Raw genomic sequence first — 23,295 nt, forward strand, 5'->3', positions numbered from 1 at the left:
CGCCGCAGCCGCCGCTGCCGAGCCCTCCTCTAGGTCCGGTGAGCCCCCCCAACCCCCAGCAACTCGGATCCATAAGCTCCGCCGCCTCCCGCCACCACCCCGGCCGCCGCGACCTCGCCGCCGGCGCTCCGCCCACCTACAACCCATTCCCGCCCCTCCCCCTCCCCCCTTGCTCGCCGGGGCAGCGCCCCCTCCTCTGTCGCGAGGTAGAAGATGAACTGGGGAGGGTGAGTGCTTCTACGACGTCGCGTCCAAAAATTGTGCGAGCGATAAATAGATTTACCGGGGCGGGTGGGGCAGTTGGGTCGCGCCTTTACGTCTCGGATTCCGAAAGCCCCCGGGCGGGCGGGGCGGTTGGGCTCCGTCTCGGCAAGGGCTCGCGGGGGGTACACGGACACACCCCTGCGGCCGGCGCCGTCTCGAACTCGCTCACGCTGGCATCCACCACGGGGACGTTTATAGTTTATACTACCAGCATCCGGGTCGCTCCCGTGGCCTTGGCGTGGGCGGGTGGGGAGGTTGGCCGAGTTGGCGTGATGGGCGGCTCGGGGCGAGGGGCATGGGGCGGGCGGCTTGGTTGGGCATGGGCTGGATCGCGGTTTGACCGTGGACTCCCGCGGGTGATGTCACGGGTGACCCTGGCATCACAGAAAGCGGGCATCCATGGCGCCTGGAGCGGAGCGGACAGCGGAGTGGGTGTTAGTGACTTGGTGTTGGACACGAAGGCGACCTCGGGTTGACTCGTGTTCGGGAATTGAATTCGACGGGGGTTCGAACTTGAGAGGGGTTTGCGAGCGAAGTTTCCGCCGGTCGTGGACTTTCGGGTTGGACAGCGGCCCGTCGAACCGTGCACCGCCCGAGCTGCCTGTGTCTGATCGCACGGAAGACGTGGAGGAACCCGGAGTCGGCCGGTGACCAGCCGTACCCGGGCATGTGAACGACGGGGCTCGAGACTCGAGATTGTCGTGGCGAGTGCCGCAACAGACTTGGCGTGCGTGCAAGGGCTCGCCCGCGGCCACGTGGCTGGGGGTGGTGACGAGGAGGAACCGGGCCCGAGTTTGTTGACGCCAGATCTGATGGGCGGTGAGCCAGGCAGGCACGTGCGATGAGCGAGCGAGAGCATCTCTGCGTGCGCACCCCGCTCGCCGACGCTGAGCACGCGTCCCGCGCGGGGTACCGAACTCTCAACCAGCCAAGCTAAACACGAGCCAGGTGGTTCTGGACTTCTTTCTGGGCTCTCGCATACCCAAGCTCGACCACGGGCCCAATCAAATGGAAAGACCCCCACCCCCCACCACCAACGATGTCCTGGGCTTGGGCTTAGCTAGCGGGCTCCTCACCGGGCCAGGACGGCGGATGCACGCACTCCTCCAAATAAGCACACGCCAAAGCCTATCTGCCATGTATGCTGGGCTTCGTTTCTTCGGCGCCCCCCCCCCCGGTCGTGGAGGAGAAATTGGGGTGGAAATAGGGCGGATTATACGTCGCGCCCATGGTGGAAATAGTGTGTACGGAGGGATTCGGGTTTTTTTTTCTTAGCCTGCTGTGAGAAGATCATTCTACCTCTCAAACAATGCCGTGAGGGCGGTCTTACCCCGTAGGTCAAGTTTTTTTATACCTAGCGCGTGCGACTACGATCTTGGTGTCGCAGATAGCGCTTCTCATGGCCTGTCCGATATGAGGGTGTGGCGTCTATTTATTGCTCGCGAGAGTAGGCGTGCCCGCGTCGCACAAGCTCTGCCCATCTTCTACCTCGCGCCGAGGGGGCAGCCGGCGAACTAGGGGCAAGGGGAGGGGGTGGTCGGGGAGGGATGGTAGGTGGGCGGGACGGCCGCCGGTGAGGTCGCGGCGGTTTGGGTGGGGGTCGAGGCGACGGAACTTTAGGGTTCCTGGTTGCCGGAGATTCCATGATCAACGGTCCTAGAGGAGGGGCCAGGTGGGTGGGGGGCAATGGTGGTGGTGGGTTGGTCGATGTAGGACGAGGCAACGTGAGAGATGTTATAAAAAATGCAACATGTCCAGCAACTGAGTGTAGCAGAGATGTGTATGTTGCGTTGGTTTTGCGGGCACACAAGGAGAAATAGAGTTAGAAACGAAGTTATTTGGAATAGAGTTGCGGTGGCACTAATTGAAGAGAAACTTACCCAACATCGGTTGAAATGGTTTGGACATGTCCAATGGAGACCTCCTGAGACGCCGGTGCGTAGTGGGGTTCTAAAACGGGTCGATAATGTAAAAAGTGGTAGAGATAGATCAGAACTGACTTGGAATGAGTCTGTTAAGAGAAACAATTGGAATATCTCTAAAGAGTTAGTTTTGGATAGGAGTGCTTGGAGACTAGCTATCAACGTGGCTGAACCGTGACATTTGTTTCTTTTGGGTTTCATCTCTAGCCTACCTTTCTTTTGTCGATAATTTAAAAAGTGGTAGAGGTAGATCAAAACTCACTTGGAATGAGTCGGTTAAAAGAAACAATTGAAATATCTATAAAGAGTTAGTTTTGGATAGGAGCGTTTGGAGACTATCTATCAACAACGTACCTGAACCGTAACCTTTATTTCTTTTAGATTTCATCTCTACCCTATCTTTCTTTTGGGTTCTAGGCTACTCCAACTTGCCTAGGACAAAAGACGATGTCGTCGTCGTCGTCGTCATCATGGGAATTGGTAAGGCACGTTTGGATATGAGCTTGTCACGTGTGTTTTAAGGAGGTACTGTGGGTCACCCTGTGAGAGAGAGATGTTAGTCGACCAGGACCTGAAGAAATCACATCGATCGTATGGCTGAAATTGATACGGTTGGCAAGGATCGACTGATGAACTCTCAGGTTGATTCTATGAAGGATTGTCCGATCCATTTGTCCTCCAGAATATATGCCCCTACCTTGCATTGTCAGTGTTGTCTTAAATTAAATTTGATGTTCTTTTTCTATATACTGTGTAATTTAGCGTGAAGCAATCCTCCGTGTCAAATACTGTATGCAATTCAAATATTTTACGTGTTTGCTAGCGCCCGGATGTCCGATAAAAACTTTTCCATCGGACATTTCATCGCAACATCGAAACAAGACATCTGCCACATCAAAAATATATAGGTGCAACATTGAAAAATATGAAAAAAATAATTAAATCGTTTGACTCTTAGATACGAAAATTCCGCGGCAACATGAATATCATGTTTCATGCGCGCAACATTCACCATGAAACATGTGAAAATAGTAGTTGCAACATCAAAGATCAATTATATTGAAACATATATATATTAGAGTGCACAATTTTTTAACTGTCCGGACGTCTGTTTCTTAATATTTCCGAATATTTTTACCAGTTTATTACAGACCAAGCTGCACCAGCAGATTGACAGTCTCAGTCTCTCAGATACACGGAGTCCATGTACGCGCTTGAGTTCATCTGTTCACGGTTTCAAAGTTGGTGACGACGCTGCTACGCAGGTATCCCTCGTTCAACTTCTTGAGCCCATCCCGCAGCTCGACCTTGGGCTCCCACCCCATCTCCCTCATCTTGGAGCTATCCAGCAGCCGCCTCATCACGCCGTCAGGCCGGCTCGTGTCCCAGACGACCCGCCCCTCGTACCCGACCACCTCCCTCACCATCTCCGCGAGCTCGCGCACCGTCACCTCGCGCCCGCTCCCGATGTTGACGTGCTCGGCGCCCGAGTACCTGTCCATCAGCAGCACGATGGCGTCCGCGGCGTCGTCGGCGTGCGTGAACTCGCGCAGCTGGAGGCCGGAGCCCCAGACGGCGACCTCGGGGGCGCCGGCGGCCTTGGCGCGGTGGAAGCGGCGGATGAGCGCCGGGATGACGTGGGAGCTCTCCGACGGGAACGGCTCGCGCGGGCCGTACAGGTTGTTGGGCGCCGCCACGATGGCGTCCATGCCGAGCTCGGCGCGGTAGGCCTGGCACATCTTGATGCCCACGATCTTGGGGATAGCATACCTGCACGCAGTTTATTCCTCCCGTGTTAATATCTCCTACCTCTGTCTGCTAGCTCATGCTCGCAGCCGTGCACACTTGCAAGCTAGCTAGTGTTGACAAGTATACCACTCGTTCCCCGGCGCCGGCGGGCCGGCGAGGAGCGCGGACTCCGGGATCGGCTGGGGGGCGTCCGCGGGGTAGACGGCGGAGGTGGCGACGAAGAGCAGCTTGCGCACGGTGCCGCAGAGCCGGGCGGCGGCGAGGACGTTCGTGGTGATGCGGAGGTTCTCGGTCATGAAGTCGACCGGCGCGGCCGAGCTGGCGTGCAGGCCGCCCACCTTGCCCGCGGCGAGGATCACGTAGCGGGGCCGCTCCGCGTCGAAGAACTTGCGCACCGCGGCCTCGCAGGTGAGGTCCAGCTCCGCGCGGGTGCGGCCGACGACGTTGGTGAAGCCCAGCGCGGCCAGGCGGCGGTGCACGGCGGAGCCCAGCATGCCTTTGTGGCCGGCGAGGAAGACCTTCGCGGACTTGTCGGCGAGGAACGACGACGTGCCATCGTTGGCAACCTGCTGTGGAGCCCCGTGGGAAGGCATTATTGGTACTTGGAGGTAGCTAAATTCTTCGCTCGAGTATATGTTTCTGCCGTGCCGTGGCTTGGCCTTAAATAGAGATCCGAAACTCCTCTCGAATTTGGAGGGAACAATTGTATTTCCTAATTGCAAGGTTTTTCTCAGGCCACTCACATAGCAAGAGCACGTGTGCAGACCATTGAACCACCTGTGTGTGCACGTGCTAATTTTGCGAACCATGAGCACGCTAAATCTGGGACTGAATTCGGGTGGGCAAGCAAAAGCTAAGCTCGTGAAGTCGACATATATTTGATGAAGAGGGAGACAATGCAAGTTAACTATTTTCAATTTAGTAGAGTACCAGAAATTGGCTTGTTTTTGCTTCCATTTCCTACAAAGATAAAGGCAGCCCAATACTACAGAACTGCACATCGGTTTTTGTCTTTAGTCCCGGCTACATTTGCGTCTAGGACTCGTGCCTAGCTCCAGTTCCAACAGATAGGGGTGGAGGGGAACTTGTAGCAACATCCTGGACTATAAGGTCATAATCTACTCTTGGTTGGTGCTACCAACCGGGACTAAAGGATCAACCATGAATTATTTTAAAAGGAAAACATCCCCGCTAGAGTCATATGAGCCATGTCGATGGAGCGGTAAGAAAGCTATATACAAGACAAGACATCTCGAGTTTGAGTTCTATGGTCTTTTAGTTCCAGGTATGGAAATCGGGACCAATGATGTGGGTCTTTAGTCCCGATTTTGTAGTCCTGGTTCCCACACCGGAACTGAAGGGATCCTAACTGGATTGGTTAGGTGGCCTTAGTAGCATTCCTCAGATCCTGAATTTGATTCCTGGTGGGAGCAAATTTCAGGCTAAAATTAAAGAACTCCTCTCGCCTGCCTATATACCAAAGCACATAAAAAACAGGTCTCGGCCCGCTCTCACACGGGTTCCGGTAAGGGCAACGGCCAATGGCCCCCCTGTGTAAGGTGGGGCAGAAGTTCAGGTGCGGGGAGTGTGTGTGTGTGGGGGGGGGGGTTCTTGGCCTGTGCAAGAATATCTTCTTCTTAGTCAATGCTCGGGTTGTCATACCCTTGTAGGTCAAGTTTTTTAAAAGGAGTTAGAAACTGGGACTAGATGCTTTTTTAAGTTGTGGTTGCAACCCTTTTATACTATGGTTTCTATATCATTAGATACATTTTTATAACAAACTTGTATATATATGTGGTTCTATAATAAATGATAAAAGAAGAAACTGGATCCTAAATCCTCATGACAAATCAAGAATAGATATGATAAGTGCATAGGAGAGAGTAATTTATAGAGCACACTAACGCTATAGGTTTTATAGAGGGAAAAAGTCTAAATTACTCTCTTCAACTACAGCCAAAGTCCAAATAACTCCCTAAACTATTGTTTGGTTTGTTTTACCCCCTGCACTACACCATTTTGTTCAAATTACCCGTAATACAATTTCTCCTTTTCATTTCTCCATGCATAGATGTAGTTTTAAGTTAAAATTTTATAATATGATAGTACACGTCATAACAAATGTTAGAAAAACACATCCTATTTTTATTATTATTATTTTGATAGGTTAGATACTTGATAATAAATTAATCATTAGAGTTCAAATGAAAAATAGCGATGAAAAAATTATAATAATTTTTTTAATATGCATTGTGATGTCCACCACTACCCTGCAAAATTGAAATTTAAATTTGACTTGTGTATGGAGAAACAAAAAAGACAAATTCTATTATGGGGTAAAATGAACTAAATTGTATAGTTTATGAGGTAAATTGAACCAAGTTATATTTTAAGGGGTTATTTAGACTTCGGCTATATTTGGATGGAGTAAATTAAACTTTTTTCTTTATAGAGTGTATACGTTGGAACTGTTATAACCCGTACTGCACAAAACATCGTACATGTACATCATGCGCAAGTGCATACACATCCTATTACACGGTCTACAATTAATAGTGCTTACGTGGCTATAGCCAACAATGCCTTGGTGGATTAAATCGCCGACACCGCCGGTTGGTTTGTAGAATCGACACGTTTGATTTTGTTTGCGCCGCAAAATTAGTGGTGATTGCTCCTCGTCTCACCGTTAACGGCACATGAAAAATGTCATGACCTTTCCACGCGAATAGGGTTTGACGTGGATGTTCATCAAATGCGCATTCGCGGGCGCCACATGGGGGTCCGTAGCCGCCACGTGTCCCACAGGCGCGGGCGCGGGCGCGAGTCTTCCGCTGGAAGACTCGCACACCCACCACATTCGATGCGGGTGGTTGAGGCGTGCTCTGCCGCCGCAGCTCGCGGGGCAGCCTTTGTCAGTCCTCACCGTAGACCGCGTATTACCGAGGTACACAGTGCAACCGCCTGCCGCATTAATTGGATACGACAGCACGACACTTTTCCATAATGTCGCCTACGCCGCAAGCTATACAACTGTTCAGCTACGCTGCAGGCAACGCCGCACGCTACACCCTGGCGCCATTTCGACAAGACAGGGCAAAGCACGCCGGTCGGAAGATTCCCACGGACAAACCAGGAAAATCCGGGGATGAGATCTCCTTCGCCTGCAACGCCATAATATATGAACAATACGTTGTTTTATACTGCATCGTTGGGTCCATCTGTCGGGGTCCCAACGGCCATGTACGCGCCTCCCTTGAGATATAAAAGGGAGGCGCTCGCCTCACACAAAAGGAGGTTTTTTCCAAGCTCACCCAGACTCAAGCAATACAGCACACAGTGAACGTAGGGTATTACGCTCCGGCGGCCCGAACCACTCTAAACCAGCTGTGTTCATTGTGTTCTTCCAGGAGATGGAACTAGTCCTAGCTAACCCCCGAGTACTCACCCTCTGGGCTTAGGCGGGTGCATTCCGCCACCCGGCTGTGGTTTACCACACCACGACATTTGGCGCGCCAGGTAGAGGCATAGCTGGTTCCAGTTCATCTCTTGCTCGTCTCCATGGTTTGGGTGGACGACGTGGAGTTGACGGAGGGTGTGGCGTCATCCTCGCCACACGCCTCTCGCCTTCCTGCTCCAGGGGCAACCGTGCCTGTGGAGCAACCACCATCGGCGGCGGCGCGCGCTGCACGTCGGCAAGAGTCAGGGCGCCCGTCAAGGGCCCCTTCACAAGCTGCGAGCGGCGGAGCGCTGGCGGCGGCTAGGGAGTTGCTTCGCAACCCTCCGGCTGCTGCAGCCTCGCCAGACGCCCTGAGGCAGTGGCGGGACGACATTGACCGTCTCCTCCATCTGGCTCAGGCCTCCCCCAGTTCTGCAAGGGCTGGGCAACGACCTCCGCCTGGCAATGCGGTGGTACCCTACCACCGGCGCTAGGGCGGTGCGTCGGCATCCGTGCGCTCCCCCACAGTGAGGGATGCACGAACAGAAGACCTGCGGGCGGAGCTCAACCGCAGGCGCGTGGGTGAGGACGCCCGCATGTCCGTGGAGAGGGCGCGAGAGCGCCGTCTCAACATTGAGGGCCGCAACCTCAACGCCGACTTGGACGTGGCGGCGCCCAAGCCTCCGGTGAACGCCCGGATACAGGCGGGCACCCCGGTGGCTGGGTGGGCTGCGCTACGCTGGCAGAGCACCTCCGCGCATTGGCATGGCCATCCAAGTTCCGCCCGCACCTGCCGGAGAAGTACGACGGTACCACTAACCCGTCGGAATTCCTGCAGGTGTACGTTACCACCATCACAGCAGCTGATGGTAACGACGCCGTCATGGCAAGCTACTTTCATGTAGCCTTGACTGGGCCAGCCCGGACTTGGCTCATGAACCTCACTCCTGGGACGATTCAGTCCTGGGAGGAGCTCTGTGCGAGGTTCACAGCGAACTTCGCCAGTGCGTACCAGCAGCATGGTGTGGAGGCTCACCTCCACGCCGTGAGGCAGAAACCCGGGGAGACGCTCCGGGCATTCATCTCGCGCTTCACCAAGGTATAGGGTACCATTCCTCGTATCTCTGACGCATCTATTATCATTGATTTCTGCCAGGGGGTACGTGATGAGAAGATGCTCGAGAAACTGGCGATGCACAAGGTGGAAAGCGTTACCACGCTTTTCTCCCTGGCAGAAAAGTGTGCCAGGGCCGCTGAGGGCCGCGCATGGCACTCATCCCCCCAAGACGGAGACGCCAAGGCTGGTGGCTCCGGGGCCACCGCCCAGGGTGGTGGCAAGAAAAAGAAGAACAAGAACCAGAGTCGTGGGGAGCCGCACCCCAGCGGTCCAGTCGTTGCAGCAGCGGCACCAGCTGCTGCGGCAGCGGCTGGGGGCCAGAATGCGCATGGCAAACGCCCGCGCCCGCAAGGTGGCAACTGTGGTTCATGCCCAGTGCATCCCACTGCTCGCCACAGTGCCGCTAACTGCCGCGAGATCCAGAAGCTCGTGAAGCGGGTCAGTGGGCGGCGTGAGCAGTCCTCCAAGGACGGCTCAGCCCTTACTCGCCAGCGACTTGGAAAGGAGAAAGCCTCCGACAGCGAGACCGCTGCCGGGGAGAAGGAGCTGGGGTACCAATCCCCCGCTAAGGAGCTGAAGGGCGTTTACGGCCACGACAACTCCGACTCCGACAACGAGGAGCGCCGCAAGAAGCTGTACGTAATGTACGGCGGAAGCTGGGAGCTTGTCTCCCGGCGGGACGTGAAGACCCTTCGCCGAGAGGTCCTTTCGGTGAGGCCGGGGGTACCGAAGGCGGTGCCGCACAGCAGAGTTGGCTGAGTTCCAACTATACTTCTAGCCTCACCATGCAGTCAAGAGCCAAATTCTGGCTGATTTTATAGCGGAATGGACTCCTTCCCCAAGCAATTTTGGGGGTCCAGACCTCAACGCCGGACCCCCGGAGCCGGAAGTCAGGACGCCAGTCTTCACCGAGCCCCACTGGACACTCTTCTTCGATAGGTCCGTCCGCAAGAAGTGGGCTGGAGCTGGTGTGGTCCTCATTGACCCAAACGGAGATCAGCTGAAGTACATGGTGCACCTTGAGTTCAAGGCCACCAACAACATGGTGGAGTACGAAGCTCTGATCTTTGGCCTGACATAAGCCCTGTCTCTAGGGGTCCGAGAGCTTCTGGTGAAGGGGGACTCTCAGCTAATCATCAAGCAGGTCCGAGGGGATTGCAGCTGCAACAATTCCCAGCTCGCGGCATACCTCATCCACGTGAGGAAGCTCGAGAAGGACTTCGATGCCTTGGAACTGCAATATGTTCCCCGCGAACTCAACTCAGCAGCAGATGATCTCTCTGCGAGAGCATCTACCTGGGCACCCGTGCCCGAGGGCATCTTCGAAAGACGGTTGCTGAGACCTACCGCCCAGCCTGCCGAACTGGGTGAAGGGGATCAAGCTAGCGCCTCGAAGCTAGCGGTCCCGCCGGCATTCCACCTGTGGTGCCCGCCCTGGGTTGTGAGCTCTGTCAAGGATCCTGGAGACCTCGTAGAGCCACTCCCACCTACTCAGGGAGCTCCCGATGCATGGATCTCCGAGATCCGGGACTACCTGAAAGACAATATCCTTCCTGATGACGATGTGTCCGCTGAGCGTATAGTATGATTGGCTAAACGCGAGGTCCAATGGTATCCTCATGCGGTGCATTTCCCAGGGAGAGGGCCGCGAGTTGCTTGCGGAGGTCCATGGAGGCGAGTGTGGAAGTCATTCCTCATCTCGCACGCTTGTTGGTAAGGCCTTTCAGCATGGCTTCTACTGGCCGACAGCACTCCAGGATGCGGCTGAGTTGGTAAAGTCCTGCAAAGCATGCCAGTTCCATGCAAAGCAAATACACACACCGGCTCAAGCCCTGCAAATGATCCCGCCCTCATGGCCATTCACCGTATGGGGCGTTGATATCCTGGGGCCATTCCCCCGGGCCGTCGGCGGGTACCGGTTCCTCTACGTCGCCATCGACAAGTTCACAAAGTGGCCGGAGGTTACCCCTGTGGTGAATATCACTAAGAAATCAGCAGTCGCATTCCTCAAGTCCATTGTGTGCAGATTTGGTGTCCCAAACCGCATCATCGCGGACATCGGAACCCAATTCAAAAGCAGACTCTTCCAAGAGTACTGCGAGGACATCGGCATCCAGCTATGCTTTGCGTCCGTGGCACATCCCCGCAGCAATGGACAGATCGAGAGAGCGAATGCAGAGATCCTCAGGGAACTCAAGACCCGCACCTACAACTGCTTGAAGAAGCATGGTGCCAAATGAGTTGGTGAGCTTCAGTGCATGCTATGGGGCAACCGGACCACACCCAGCCAAGCCACCGGGGAGACTCCATTCTTCCTGGTCTACGGGACTGAAGCATGCCTTCCCCCAGAAATTCACCTGGGCTCACCACGGGTCCAGGTTTTTGACGAATCCATACAGGAACAGCTGTGGCGTGACGATGTGGACTTTGTTGACGAACGAAGGTGGCGAGCAGCAATCCGAAATGCACGCTTCAACCAGGCGCTCATGCGCTATCATCAACGGTTCGTGCATAGTAGGGAGCTCCGGGCTGGCAACCTCGTCCTGACACGGATCCTGAACCGAGCAGGGCTCCACAAACTCTCCCCCAGCTGGGAGGAGCCCTTCAAGGTTACAGAAGTATGCCGGCCTGGATGCGTTCGCCTTGCCACAGAAGATGGGGTGCCGCTGCCCAACCCATGGAATATAGAGCATCTGCGTAAGTTTTACACTTAGGCAGAGCAGGGAAATGAATTTTTCATTTGTAATAAGATAGAATCAGCGTGCGGCCCAGAGCGGTTGGGGTCCGCCCTCGTAAACCCGGCCTCTGGCACCCATCGCACCATCGGCTAGCATTAACGCGCGGCCCAGAGCGGTAGAGGTCCGCCCTCGTAAACCCGGCCTCTGGCATCCATCGCGCAAGCCATGTATATCAAGTTCTAAAGGAAAGATTTGCCCCAGTTCTTTCTTTGTGTCAAATTTTATTTCGCATTTCGATTCTCGAGATTTTACTTTCCTAACCCCCGCGTGGACTTCCACTCTGGTCGCTACAGCTAAGATCTGTATTGAGTTGCTAGACTACCGTACAGGTCCGGACCCTCTTGCTGCTGGGAGAGGGGTCCGGACCCCTAAGGACCTGCTCTGGAGAGGGGGTGCTTGTTTCCTGGGGTGGTTCGGAGTCCTGTGTGGCCGCTTAGCCGGTTCCGTACCCAAAGCCTACACACTCCACCACCCTGTAACGAGTGCTCTAGTACTCGGAGCTGGGTAATTAGGGGCCCGGACCTCGTTCTAGCTCAAGGGTTGGCTTCCTAAGTCCTACACGGCAGGTCCAGCTCCATATCTCAAAGGATCGAGTACGACAGAATGACCTCACCCACTGCTAGGAGGGGTTTGGAGCGTCGGAGCCAGGTCTGGTAAAGTCGTGTTTGTTTCCTGGAGTGGTACGAAGCCCTGTGTAGCGCCTTAGCCTGGTTCCGCACCCTAAGCCTACACACTCCATCACTCTATAACAAGCATCGAACTGCCTGGACCTGCGCATCCGGAGCTCTGGACCTCGTACTAGTCGGGGACCGGCCCAGAATAGGTCCCGCGGGCCTGCTACTAAGCTGTGACTTTGAGTAGTACGCAGGTTAAGCCTTCACTGGTGGTAGCTAGCCTCAAACCATTGAGCCTACCTACCAGGGGGTCCCGGCATCCACTTTAAGGCTTCATGCAGATCGAGGTACAGTCTCTGTAGTAGACAGGCTCAAAACAACTGAGCCTGTCTCCCAGGGGGCCCGGAGCGTCTGCTTTGAGCCAGACACCAAGGATCGATTCTGCATACGTCAAACAACTAAGTTGCAGCATCATTACTACCATATAAGCGAGTTTGATTTTCCTCTCTGTAGTTTTTCTGCTATACAGGGAATAAGTCGCTCGTTCGAGTTGCAATCTATGCTACACCTATACCCAAGGATGCTTGCTCAACCTCATACGGGGGTCCGGAGTGTCTTCTACGGCTCGAATGGCAGATAGATCCTAACAACTGAACCTATCTGCCAGGGGGCCAGGGCGCCGAGCGCTGGGGTGCTGCATACCGCAACCAGAGCAACTAACAAACAGCTAAGTTGAAATTTTCCTTTATTAAAATTTCAACAAGAACAATGTTTGTTACATAACACAAAAAAACAAAAGTACAATGTCCAGCTCAGGAGTCTGCAGGATCCCGCTTGAAGTAGGTGGCGACGAAGTCGGCGACATCCCGCACGCCTTCTCGAGCAGAGGCCTCCGTCTCCGCCACAGGACCGTCGACCACGGGGGCTAGCGAGATGGCTGGGTCGTGGCTCCGGAGGCATGTCGGGATGTGCTCCGCCACCATCCGGATCAGCTCGCGGCCCTCAGCTTCAAGCTGGCCAGCAAGGACCGGCTCCAGACGCCGGAGCCTATCCGAAGTGGAGTTCAGCACTGGGAGGGCGTCAGCAATCAAAGCTGGCGGCTCTGCCACTTGGATTGGACTCATTCCAAGTGGCACCAGAGCTGAGCTTCTTCGCTCGCCCAGTCGACGATTCGCTGGGCCCCCACGCGCTGATCCTCCTGCAGCTTCCGGACCGCCTCCTGCACCCGGGTGTCCAGTGCGGCCTTGGCCACCTCCACCTCGCGGGCCCTCTGCTCGAGCTCGGCCTTCTTCTTCGCTGCCGACTCCTTCAGGGACTTGAGGGCCTCGCGCTGGCGCTCAAGCTGGAGCTCCATGTTGGTGGTGAGGGATTCCCGCTTCGCAAGGGACTTTCTATCCTCCTCAAGCTCCAACTCGGCAACAGCCTGCTTGTTAGCGGCCTCCTGCAGCTGCTCGCGCCATCCTTGCAGGGTCTCAGAGAGCTTGTCGAGCTCCTGCTTGCGGATCTCGAGACCCTGGCTGCGAGTCTCAAGCTCGGACCGCTGAGCCACGAGGCTGGCCACCTCCTTGTCAAAAGCCTCCTCCTGCAATGCCAGGGCCTTTTTCCGGCTCGCTACCGCAAACTCCCGGTCGAACACCTTCCGAAGATTGGCTCGGTAGGCCTCCTGGTCGGCCTTGAGTTCGGACCGGACATGTGCAGCAAGGGAGGCTTCGACCTTCGTGCGCGCCTCCAGACGGGTGTGCCAGTCGCCGAGGCGCTGGCGCTCGCTCTCCAGAGCAGCCCACTCCCGCCGGAAGGCCACCTCGGTGGTAGAGGTCGCCTCCTCTATCGACTGCTGGACCCGGACCAGCACCTGGGGGAGGGGAGCCGCTTCCTCCTCCGGGCGACCCTACAGGAGCCGCCTTCCAAAGACCACCTCCAGCTCTTCCTCTGCTGCAGGTTCGGAGCTGAGGGTGGGAACTTCCGGCACAGGCGTCGGGACCTCGGCTGCCGGGGTGCTCGCCGTTGCTGCGCCCTCTCCCGCTGTGCTCGCCGTCGCTGTGCCTGGTGTCGGCGCAGCATCCACCGTCGCCGCGTCAGGCATTGCTGTGCCTGGCTCTGGCACATCCGCCGTCACAGTGTCAGGCGTTGCTGCACCTGGCACTAGCGCACCCGCTATCGCAGCGTCGGGCGTTGCTTCGCCTATTGCTGGCGCACCCGCCGTCACCGCATCGGGCGCCATCGGGGTAGCGGAAGCTGCTGCACCCGAGCTCCCCGCACCCGCCGTCTCTCCCGCCGTCGCCGCCGAGGCCCCGGTCGCCTGGACCCCTACTGATGAGCCAGCGGCAGTGGAAAAACTGCTTGGGCGAGAGGCCCTGGCGAACAAAGAGAAGAAGCCTTCAATAAAAAGCGGAGCACCAAGAATAAGGGAAGTGAACGGAAGAACACTTACCCTGAAGCGCTGGGTCTCCAGCGCCCACGGAGGCTCGGCGACTGCTTCTGCTGCTGCTGCTCCCAAGGCAGCGGCGGAGGCGCACCACGCTGCTGCTGCGGCTCCCGTGGCGGCGGCGGAGGCGCAACCCGTGGTTGCTGCTGCTGCTGCCGGGGGGAGGCATCTCTAGGCGGTGGTAGTGGCGGTGCGGCTGCTCCGGGGGTCCCGCGAGGTCCGGGGGCCCGAAAACTACCCTGGCCAGTGTCCTCGGCGGTCCTCTGACACTTCACGGTGGGCTCCACAACTGGGGCCCCGTTGGCCCGGTGCAACCTGCGCCGGCCCGCTTCCCCCGACGACGCGCCGGAGCTACTCCGGGCTTGGCTGGGACTGCTCGTGGCGGCGCTACCAGCCACGGCCTGCTTGCCCTTGGCAGTGGGGCTGGACCCCGCGGGGCTCGGCACGCCTTGCACCCCGGACGCACTAGGGATCCGGATCCCACGGTCCGGGTCGACTCCAGTCTAGCGTGCGGCCAGCCCACCATCGTCGAGGGTCGGCAGGGTGGCCAGCACCGCGGTCCTCAGGCGTGAGTCCTCGCAGAGAGGGACGACACCCTGAGGAAGGATCAGGTGTTCCGGGATGAAGATCTCCCCGGTCACCGCCCGCACCAGGACCTCCAGGGCTTCCTGGGTCAGGTCGCTCCCCTCTCCGCGGTGGGTCCTGCTGCAGTCGTTGGGGCCGGTGAAGCTCCAAGAAGGATGCGGCCGCTGCTTCAGGGGGGGCAATCCGGCGCTTTAGGAAGTCCCCAAGCACGTGCAGCGAGGTGGGGCCGCCCTCTGCCAGCGCCCTGATCTTGCTCAGCACGGAGTCGAAATCCGGCGACAGGGTCGGCTTGGCCCTCCAGGACAGACGGTCGGAAGCGGGCCCCCCGGTCGGCATGACCAGGCGCTCGTTGGCTTTGGTGGTGGCGATCACCCACTCCCTGCGCCACTCCTCGCACTTCCCGCCAGTGAGCCCGGGGATGTATGGCGTCCGCAGGTCGCTCCTCGTCTGGAAGTAATACGCCCCCACTTCGTCTTTGGCCTTCCCGGACTTCACCAGGACGAACAAGTGGCGGAAGAGGATGGCGCAGGGCCGCACCCCCACGAACATCTCTCACAGGTGCACGAAGATGGCCGTCAGGAGGATGGAGTTCGGCGTGAGATGTTGAAGCTGGAGGCCGAAATCCTCCAGCAGCAGCAGAAAGAATGAGGAGATCGGCAGCCCCAGGCCGGTGGAAATGTGCGAGATGAACAGCACAAATTCCCCCGCGCGCAGGTTGCCGAGGGGAACCGAGCCTGCTCGAATCCCCCAAGCAGTCTCCTGTGCACTCCACCCAAGCAGGCGGCGCACCGTGTTCAGCTCTTCCTCAGTCTGGAAACAGCGGGGACGAGCAAGGGATGCCATCTCGCTATGGAGGCGAGGAGCAATCTACGCAGGAGAGCAAGGTGCGAGGAGGCTCGAAGGCAAAGGGGTGCAAAGGTTGGAAGGAAGAAGGCGAATGCGGGAAAGTAACCGTGATATGCGGTTCGTCCCTTTATGAAGCCTGACCCAACCGGCGCGCCCCGGAACCGTCGCTGGAACCCAAGCGACGCTCGCGCCTGGTGTTAACCGCCCAGTCCATGACAAGGGGGCCCAGGCCCACCTGTCAGGGAGGACGGGTAACAAACAAAGGTGTGAAAAGGCGGGATCTGGACCGTCGCTCGCGCGCGAAGCGAGGCGGAAGCTGAGTTGATGTGCGCGCATTAAGCGCTGGCATGACCAATCTTTTCAGGAACTGCGCTGGTTGCAACAATGCCGAGCGTCGCACGCGTGACTAGGTGAACCACTGCGCGTGGGGGCCACGAGTCAATAAGCCGTTGCGATGTGATGAGGCAGCAAAAAACCCAATGGATGGTCAAGGCCGGACAAGACTCCTGCAGTAGGAGGCTTCAAGTTATGCAAAGCCAAAATCGCAGTAGTGACCCCACCTGCGGATTCATCACCTCTCCCGAGGTGGGCCTGGGGGCCATTGTCGGTACTCTGTAGCAGGGATACCCACTCTTACTGCAGCAAGACAGGACTCGCGTAATCATATGTAACTACGCCATAAGGGGCGGAGCAGCCGGGCCCCACGGGTCAGGCTCTTACCTCACCGGGCCAACGGCCCCGGACCTGCTCCCTGCTCTGGGATGGGTCCGGTGACGCCACGTTTCCCTGAGGGAGGGAAGCTCCGACCCAACAGCCGAGGGCTCGGACCCCCCATAGGGGTCCAGGGCCTCCCGCATCCATCCGGACCTCCCACGCGGGTAGAACCAACACACCGCCGTGGGGGGGTCCGTAGCCGCCATGTGTCCCGCAGGCGTGGGCGCAGGTGCGAGTCTTCCGCTGGAAGACTCGCCCACCCACCGCATTCAATGCGGGTGGTTAAGGCGTGCTCTGCCGTCGCGGCTCGCGGGGCAGCCTTTGTCAGTCCTCACTGTAGACCGCGTATTACCGAGGTACACAGTGCAGCCGCATGCGCCTCATCCGCGCAGAGCCCGTTTGCCGCATTAATTGGATACGACGGTACGACACTTTTCCATCATGTCGCCTACACCGCAAGCTAAACGACCGTTCAGCTACGCTGCAGGCAACACCGCACGCTACACCCTGGCGCCATTTCGACAAGACAGGGCAAAGCACGCTGGTCGGAAGATTCCCACGGACAAACCAGGGAAATCCGAGGATGAGATCTCCTTCACCTGCAACGCCATAATATATGAACAGTATGTTGTTTTATACTGCATCGTTGGGCCCATCTGTCGGGGTCCCAACGGCCATGTACGCGCCTCCCTTGAGATATAAAAGGGAGGCGCTCGCCGCACATGAAAGGAGGTTTTTTCCAAGCTCACCCAGACTCAAGCAATACAGCACACAGTGGACGTAGGGTTTTACGCTCCGGCGGCCCGAACCACTCTAAACCAGCTGTGTTCATCGTGTTCTTCCAGGAGATGGAACTAGTCCTAGCTAACCCCCGAGTACTCACCATCTGGGCTTAGGCAGGTGCATTCCGCCACACGGCTATGGTTTACCACACCACGACATAGCACTTTTCTCACTTCAGAGGGCTTCCTAGACTGCTTGAGATGGGACAGAATAGGTACATTGAGGACTGGGTCCGAGTGTTCTATGCCACAGCCTGGATTGCTCCCAAGCGTAGAGCCGTGCATTTCATGTTTGGAGGCCAGGACTTTGGTTTGACGAGGGCGACGATTGCAGGAAACCTTGGAGTCGACTTGGTCGATGTCTCCCTGCACGAGAGAGTATATGGAGACGCAGATCCACCCCGCAGGGCGATGATTGGCGGGATCGCACCTTCTCACGAGGTGATCTCTCAGTGCTTCCGCCAGCCATTCCCAGCCTCGTATGCTAGAGACCCTAGCTTGCTGACCCCAGAGGTGTACACAGTTCACATGGCCCTCCGGAGGATCTTGTTACCGAGGAGTGGCTACCCAGAGGGGTTCACAGGACTGCAGTAGCTACTACTACTCTACATCCTCACTCATGAGCCTTTTGACATTGTGGACTTTATTTTGGCTGAGATCGAGGATGTGATCACTGACGGGATGGGGGTCATGCGGTAGTTTCCTTATGCACACTGGATCAGTTATATTTGTTCTATGATCGTGCCCGCTGACTCGCCGATCAGTGCTGTCTACCGCCAGGATGAGGCTCCCCGGTTCCCAGTCTACCGTCCTACTGCACCACAGGACCGGAGGAGGGGCAGACAGGCAGACAGAGATGCAATGGCACAGCTACCAGCCAAGGTGCAGGCCCGAGTGGCAGAGGAGGACGAGGCACTACTAGCAGTAGAGGCACAGCTTCCCGGAGGAGATGATGGGATTCACTGGTCTAACATTGAGACAGACTCCTCCGAGGATGACGAGTACTTAGACTCCTCCGAGGATGACGAGTACTTTCCTCCAGCACCAGCCAGTCACGACCACGAGGCAGGAGGGTCCTGAGAGCCACCTCCACCGTCACCAGCAGCTACTACTGTCTCAGAGTCCCAGGTGACTCGGCCGTCCGAGCTCACCTCTCTCCTTCAGCAGCTTGTCACTCAGCAGAGAGAGGATCAGATCGCACAGGAGGAGGCCAGGAGAGTCCATGAGGCTCAGCTTGCAGCTATTCAGAAGGAGGCTGCCCGAGAGCGTGCTGCAGCCGAGGAGCGTTTTGTCGGGCTCATTGACCGAGTCTCTCAGAGGATAGACGCTCAGTTCCAGCAGATGCAGCAGGGCATGATGGCGATGTTCGGGATGATCACATAGCTTTACACTCACACCTGACTCGCCCCGCAGCAGCTAGGACATCAGGGTGTTGGAGCACCTCCGCTTGCAGTCACTCCAGCTCCTGCTCCAGCCTCTGCTTTCTCGACGTCTCCGGAGCCCACATTCTCGATGTCCGCTCTACTTGGGTCTGCCGGTCGTCTGCTTTTCTCTCCACTGCCAGTGACTTCGCTCTTTCTAGACACTCCTGTAATTGTTCTGTCAGTCGCTTTCCCCACCGTACCTCAGGCAGCACCTTTAGGGGGAGAAGCAGGAGAGGAGTCCCTACCACTGCAGTCGATGCAGCCGGCAGCCTCAGCAGTCACGACTTCAGATGCTGACACCTCTTCTGCTGACCCGATTACGACTTCTACGGATCCTCTCCTAGGCTGTGCTAGCACGAGAGCCTCCACGACAGCTACACCTCCAGTCAGCTCGGACCCGCAGCTCCCGTCCGTCACCGAGGGTTCTCCGTCCGACGACGACGACGACGACCTGGACCGCTTCCTCACCGTGCCGCGACAGCAGGACCCGTAGCTCGCCTTTTTGGTGCTTTGATGCCAAAGGGGAGAGAGTTAGGGGGAGTCACAGAGGAGTTCGAGTCAGGGGGAGGGTAGAGCAAGCAGAGTGCTCGTAGATGCCAGGACTTGATTGGTGTATCTTCATTGGCTTTTAGTTCATGGACATGTATATTAGACTCTTGTGCATGTTGCTCTTTATGACATGTCTATGGATTCTGTTCGAGCCTTCGTGTTCTTTGTGCTTTTCTTTTCACGCGTTAATCTTTCTTACTTTACTCGTTTAAGTTATTATTTGTGTTGTCATCAATCACCAAAAAGGGGGAGATTGAAAGCATCTAGGCCCTCAAGGTATGTTTCGGTGATTAATGACAACCATTTTTGTGACTAATGAGTTTGTGTAGCTTAATGAAATCTTATTGCTCATTGGATCATATGTTAAAGAGGCCCCTCAATTTCATTACTCAAAAAGGCGATCTCGGTATTCAACTCAAGTATATAACAAGACTAAGGATCTTTCTAGTCCTAAGTGTCGCAAGGTTGAGAAGGACACTTAGGTTAGTATATGTTTTATAGTTTTGTAGAGGTCACACTATTAAGAGGGATTAAGGCCAAGTAACTTGAGCATGGACATGGTCAATTAAAAATGGATGCACACATTGGTCACTCAGGCTATTGGAAGCTCAAACAAGTGTTACTCAACTCTTATCTCAAGAAAGTTTGGATTTCACTCGAGACTCAAATCAAAACAGACAAAATCAAGAAAAAGTCTTATCACCGGTTTAACCGACGTTACTGCTTTTCTATACGTCGGTTAAACGCAGTCACTAAAACCTGGACACTGTATTCACCGGTTTAACCGACGCTGTTCAAAATTAACATCGGTACAGTTGTCCAGAATGTTGGTTTTTCGGGGTTTTCTGAGCTTATACAGACCGGTTAAACCGACGATGGATTTGAGTTAACGTCGGTATAGTTGTCCAGAGAGTTGGTTTTTTCAGTTAATCAGTGGACAGCTACATTCATCGGTTCGTCGGTCAAATTGCCTGTGCAATAATAGCTAGTTTTTCAAAGAGGATGTTTACATTCATCGGTTGAACCGGCGATTACTCTGGAGGGACCGTCAGATTAACCGGCGTTGCGTACTTTTTCTGGTAGCTTTTCTCCAACGGCTCTATACTCGTGAGCTGCCTATATATACCCCTCCAATGGGTCATTTTACTCTCTCTTGACACCAGGCAACATTCATACACACATTCTATAGTTGAGAGACACTTAGAGCCTTAATTCCACTCAATTGAACATTCAATCATCCAAGAAGCAAAACTAAGGACTTGAGTAGGGAGAAGCTTGTGTGCATCCGCTCTTGGTGATCGGTTCTTGCTCAAGTGAAGGTTCTAGCTTGTTACTCTTGGTGATTGGCATCACCTAGGCGATCTTGGTGTATGTGGCTTGAGCTCCACCACGCCGGGACGGCGAACGGAGACTCTTAGTGAGTGTCACAACATGGATTAAGGGTGTGTGCCAACACATCGATACCACGGGAAAAAATCCGGTTGTCTCTTGATCCCTATTTACATTCAAGCATTTACATTCTTGCTCTATTTTCATGTGCTTGACTTTAGAGATCATAGCTTAGCTCTAACTTGTTTAGGCTAACACTAGTTTTATCTCTCATATCTTGAGTAGCTAGCTAGCTAGACCGGTTTGTGTTTTTGGGCCTTCTAGTTTTTGCATAGGCTAAGGTTGTTTTATATCACTTTAGATTTTATGAAAAAGGCCCAATTCAACCCCCCTTCTTGTGCCATCGATCCTTACAATCGGTATCAGAGCCGAGTTGCTCATTTGGATCATTAAGCTTAACCCCTTAGAGCCATGGCTAGGATGGGTGGTTCGCCTCCTCACTTCGAGGGCAAGAACTTCGCTGACGGCGTGGACATCCAAGGATATAATTGAACTGAAGAAGGATAGTTCGAGGACCAAACTGACCCGCGCAAAAGTTCGTGGACGAACTTGACCCTCTGCTAACAGTTCGTGGACAATTTTGCCTATTTTACCAAAAGAAAACTACTAATAGGAGCATCTGCTTTATGTTGGGCTATCTGACTTAGTAGGAATGATGTGGTGTTTGACAGATCACCAACTAAAACTTGTATGCAGTTACTATATCGGGGCACCCATTGGCTCTGGTTCTAGGCTCGGCTACAAAGGCGTGATGAAGATAAGAAGGAGCTGCAGAAGGCATGTCAAACCATAGAGGAGTCATGCAAATTTTTGCCAACCATGAATGAAGGTTTAGTAATAGAATTGGCTCTTAATAAGCTTCTTCATCAACTGTTGGCTGGCTGTGAATTCTTTGTTTAATCTTGTGTGAGTGATTGCAGATGGAAGAGCTGCAAACTTTGTATCGGCTGACGTAAAAGCCGGTTACCTTTTCCCATAAAACAGACCTCGACGTGGTTAATCGGCCTAACACAAAAATTATTGTTTTGACACACTAGCTTTTTTTTAGGGGTTTTGACACACTAGCTAGGTCGCCTATCGTGATTACGTAGGTGAGCTAAGGCAATGATGGACCTCCCAAGCCTTGCAATGAACAGCCCGCAAACGGAGTAATAACGTGCGACTTCGCGGAACAAAAGCGCCCGGCCTCTTGTTCGATCGGGCCCAGCCAAGCAGCGGCGGCACTGCGGCATGGGGCCGGCAGCCAAGCAGCAGCGGCACTGCGGCATGGGGCCGGCCGCCCCGCAGCCAGGCGGGAGGGGTATAAATCTGTAAATTATGAAATCGAAAATATATTTTTGTAAAAAATGATTTTGAAAAATATAAAAATAAAAAAACGCTGGCGTCTGGCAAGAACAATCTGGCCCGCAGACGGTGTCGGATGGGCTGGCCTTCCAGGCTCAGGTCAGTGTACGAACTGTAGGCGCTTTTTTCATTTTTATATTAAAAAAACAAAATTTCAAAAATATATGTCGAATAGGGAAATTTTCAAAAATGGGTGCATGTCGCCCATTAGGGGGCGACAGGGTGCCTGTCGCCCATCCAGTGGGCGACAGGACCTAAATATAAAAAAAATTACATTTAGGTCCTGGCACCCAGGGCGCATTAAACAGTGAACTTGTAAAATCGATATAAAATCGTAGAAAAATTAGAAAAAATACAAACTAACTGTTCTGGATTCTATGAAATAATATCTACAACTTTTGTTACATAAAGTTTTTCATTTGATCAATGTATCTAAATCAAGAAAAATAGTTCTTGTACCTAGAAAAATCTGAAATAATTCATTTAGTCTAGTTGTGCTTATCTAAAATTTACCAAACTTTTTTTATAGCTCTTAGAAAATAAAATAATGGTACTGTAAAAGTTATGGCTTCTAATTCTCAGTATAGCAGCATGGATAAATAACCTATTTAAACTAGACATATTGCAAGATCTAATTTAAGAACTTATTCTAGAAATGTTTTCTGGGCCTACCAAATTTGTAAAAAACCTATGCTCACCATATGAAACACTCTGGCCAAAGATGACATGCATCCAAAGGATGGATCTTGAGATTTAAATAAAAGTGCATTAACCTGGTATTTAAAATAGAGCAAGATACATTGATCAAATGAAAAATTTTATGTAACAAAAGTTGTAGATCTTGTTTCATAGAATACAAACCAGCTGAGTTTGTATTTTTTTATTTTCTACGATTTTATATAGATTTTATAAATTCACTGTTTAATGCGCCCTGGGCGCCACGACCTAAATGTAATTTTTTTTTTACATTTAGGTCATGTCGCCCATTAGGGGGGCAACATGCACCCATTTTTGAAAATTTTCCTATTCGGCATATATTTTTGAAATTTTATTTTTTATATATATAAAAATGAAAAAAGCGCATTTTGTAGGCCCGTTGGGAACAAGCAAGTGCAGCCATCGTGCTACCTGCTCTCTCTACGCAATTAACCAACGAATGCGTGCGAAAGGACATGTAGTCTAGTGGTTACAAGAGCATCAGTAGCACCTGAGGTCCTGGGTTCGACTCCCCATAAAAGCGATTTTTTTAGAATTTAACGGCGGAGGTGTTTAGTTGATGAAAATTTTTGGTACAAAGGTCACTTCAAATGTTTGACCAGATGTCGGTAGAGATTTTCGGGCACTAATTAAAAAACTAATTTCAGAACTCGCTTGGAAACCGCGAAACGAATCTTTTG

The 23,295-nt window shown here is 54.2% G+C and overlaps 1 protein-coding gene across 1 annotated transcript; it reads right to left on the reverse strand.

The window, feature by feature from the left end:
* Positions 1-3,158: 3,158 nt before the first annotated feature.
* Positions 3,159-4,574, reverse strand: LOC120671406 (putative GDP-L-fucose synthase 2). The gene is made up of 2 exons (XM_039951710.1): positions 4,062-4,574; positions 3,159-3,956 (listed from the first exon to the last, which is right to left on the reverse strand). The coding sequence occupies exons 1-2, from the start codon at positions 4,526-4,528 to the stop codon at positions 3,407-3,409; spliced, it is 1,017 nt and encodes a 338-aa protein (XP_039807644.1). The 5' UTR covers positions 4,529-4,574; the 3' UTR covers positions 3,159-3,406.
* Between the last annotated feature and the right edge of the window lie 18,721 nt (positions 4,575-23,295).

Source organism: Panicum virgatum, chromosome 4N (genome assembly GCF_016808335.1).
Source record: "Panicum virgatum strain AP13 chromosome 4N, P.virgatum_v5, whole genome shotgun sequence".
Lineage (NCBI taxonomy): Eukaryota > Viridiplantae > Streptophyta > Magnoliopsida > Poales > Poaceae > Panicum > Panicum virgatum.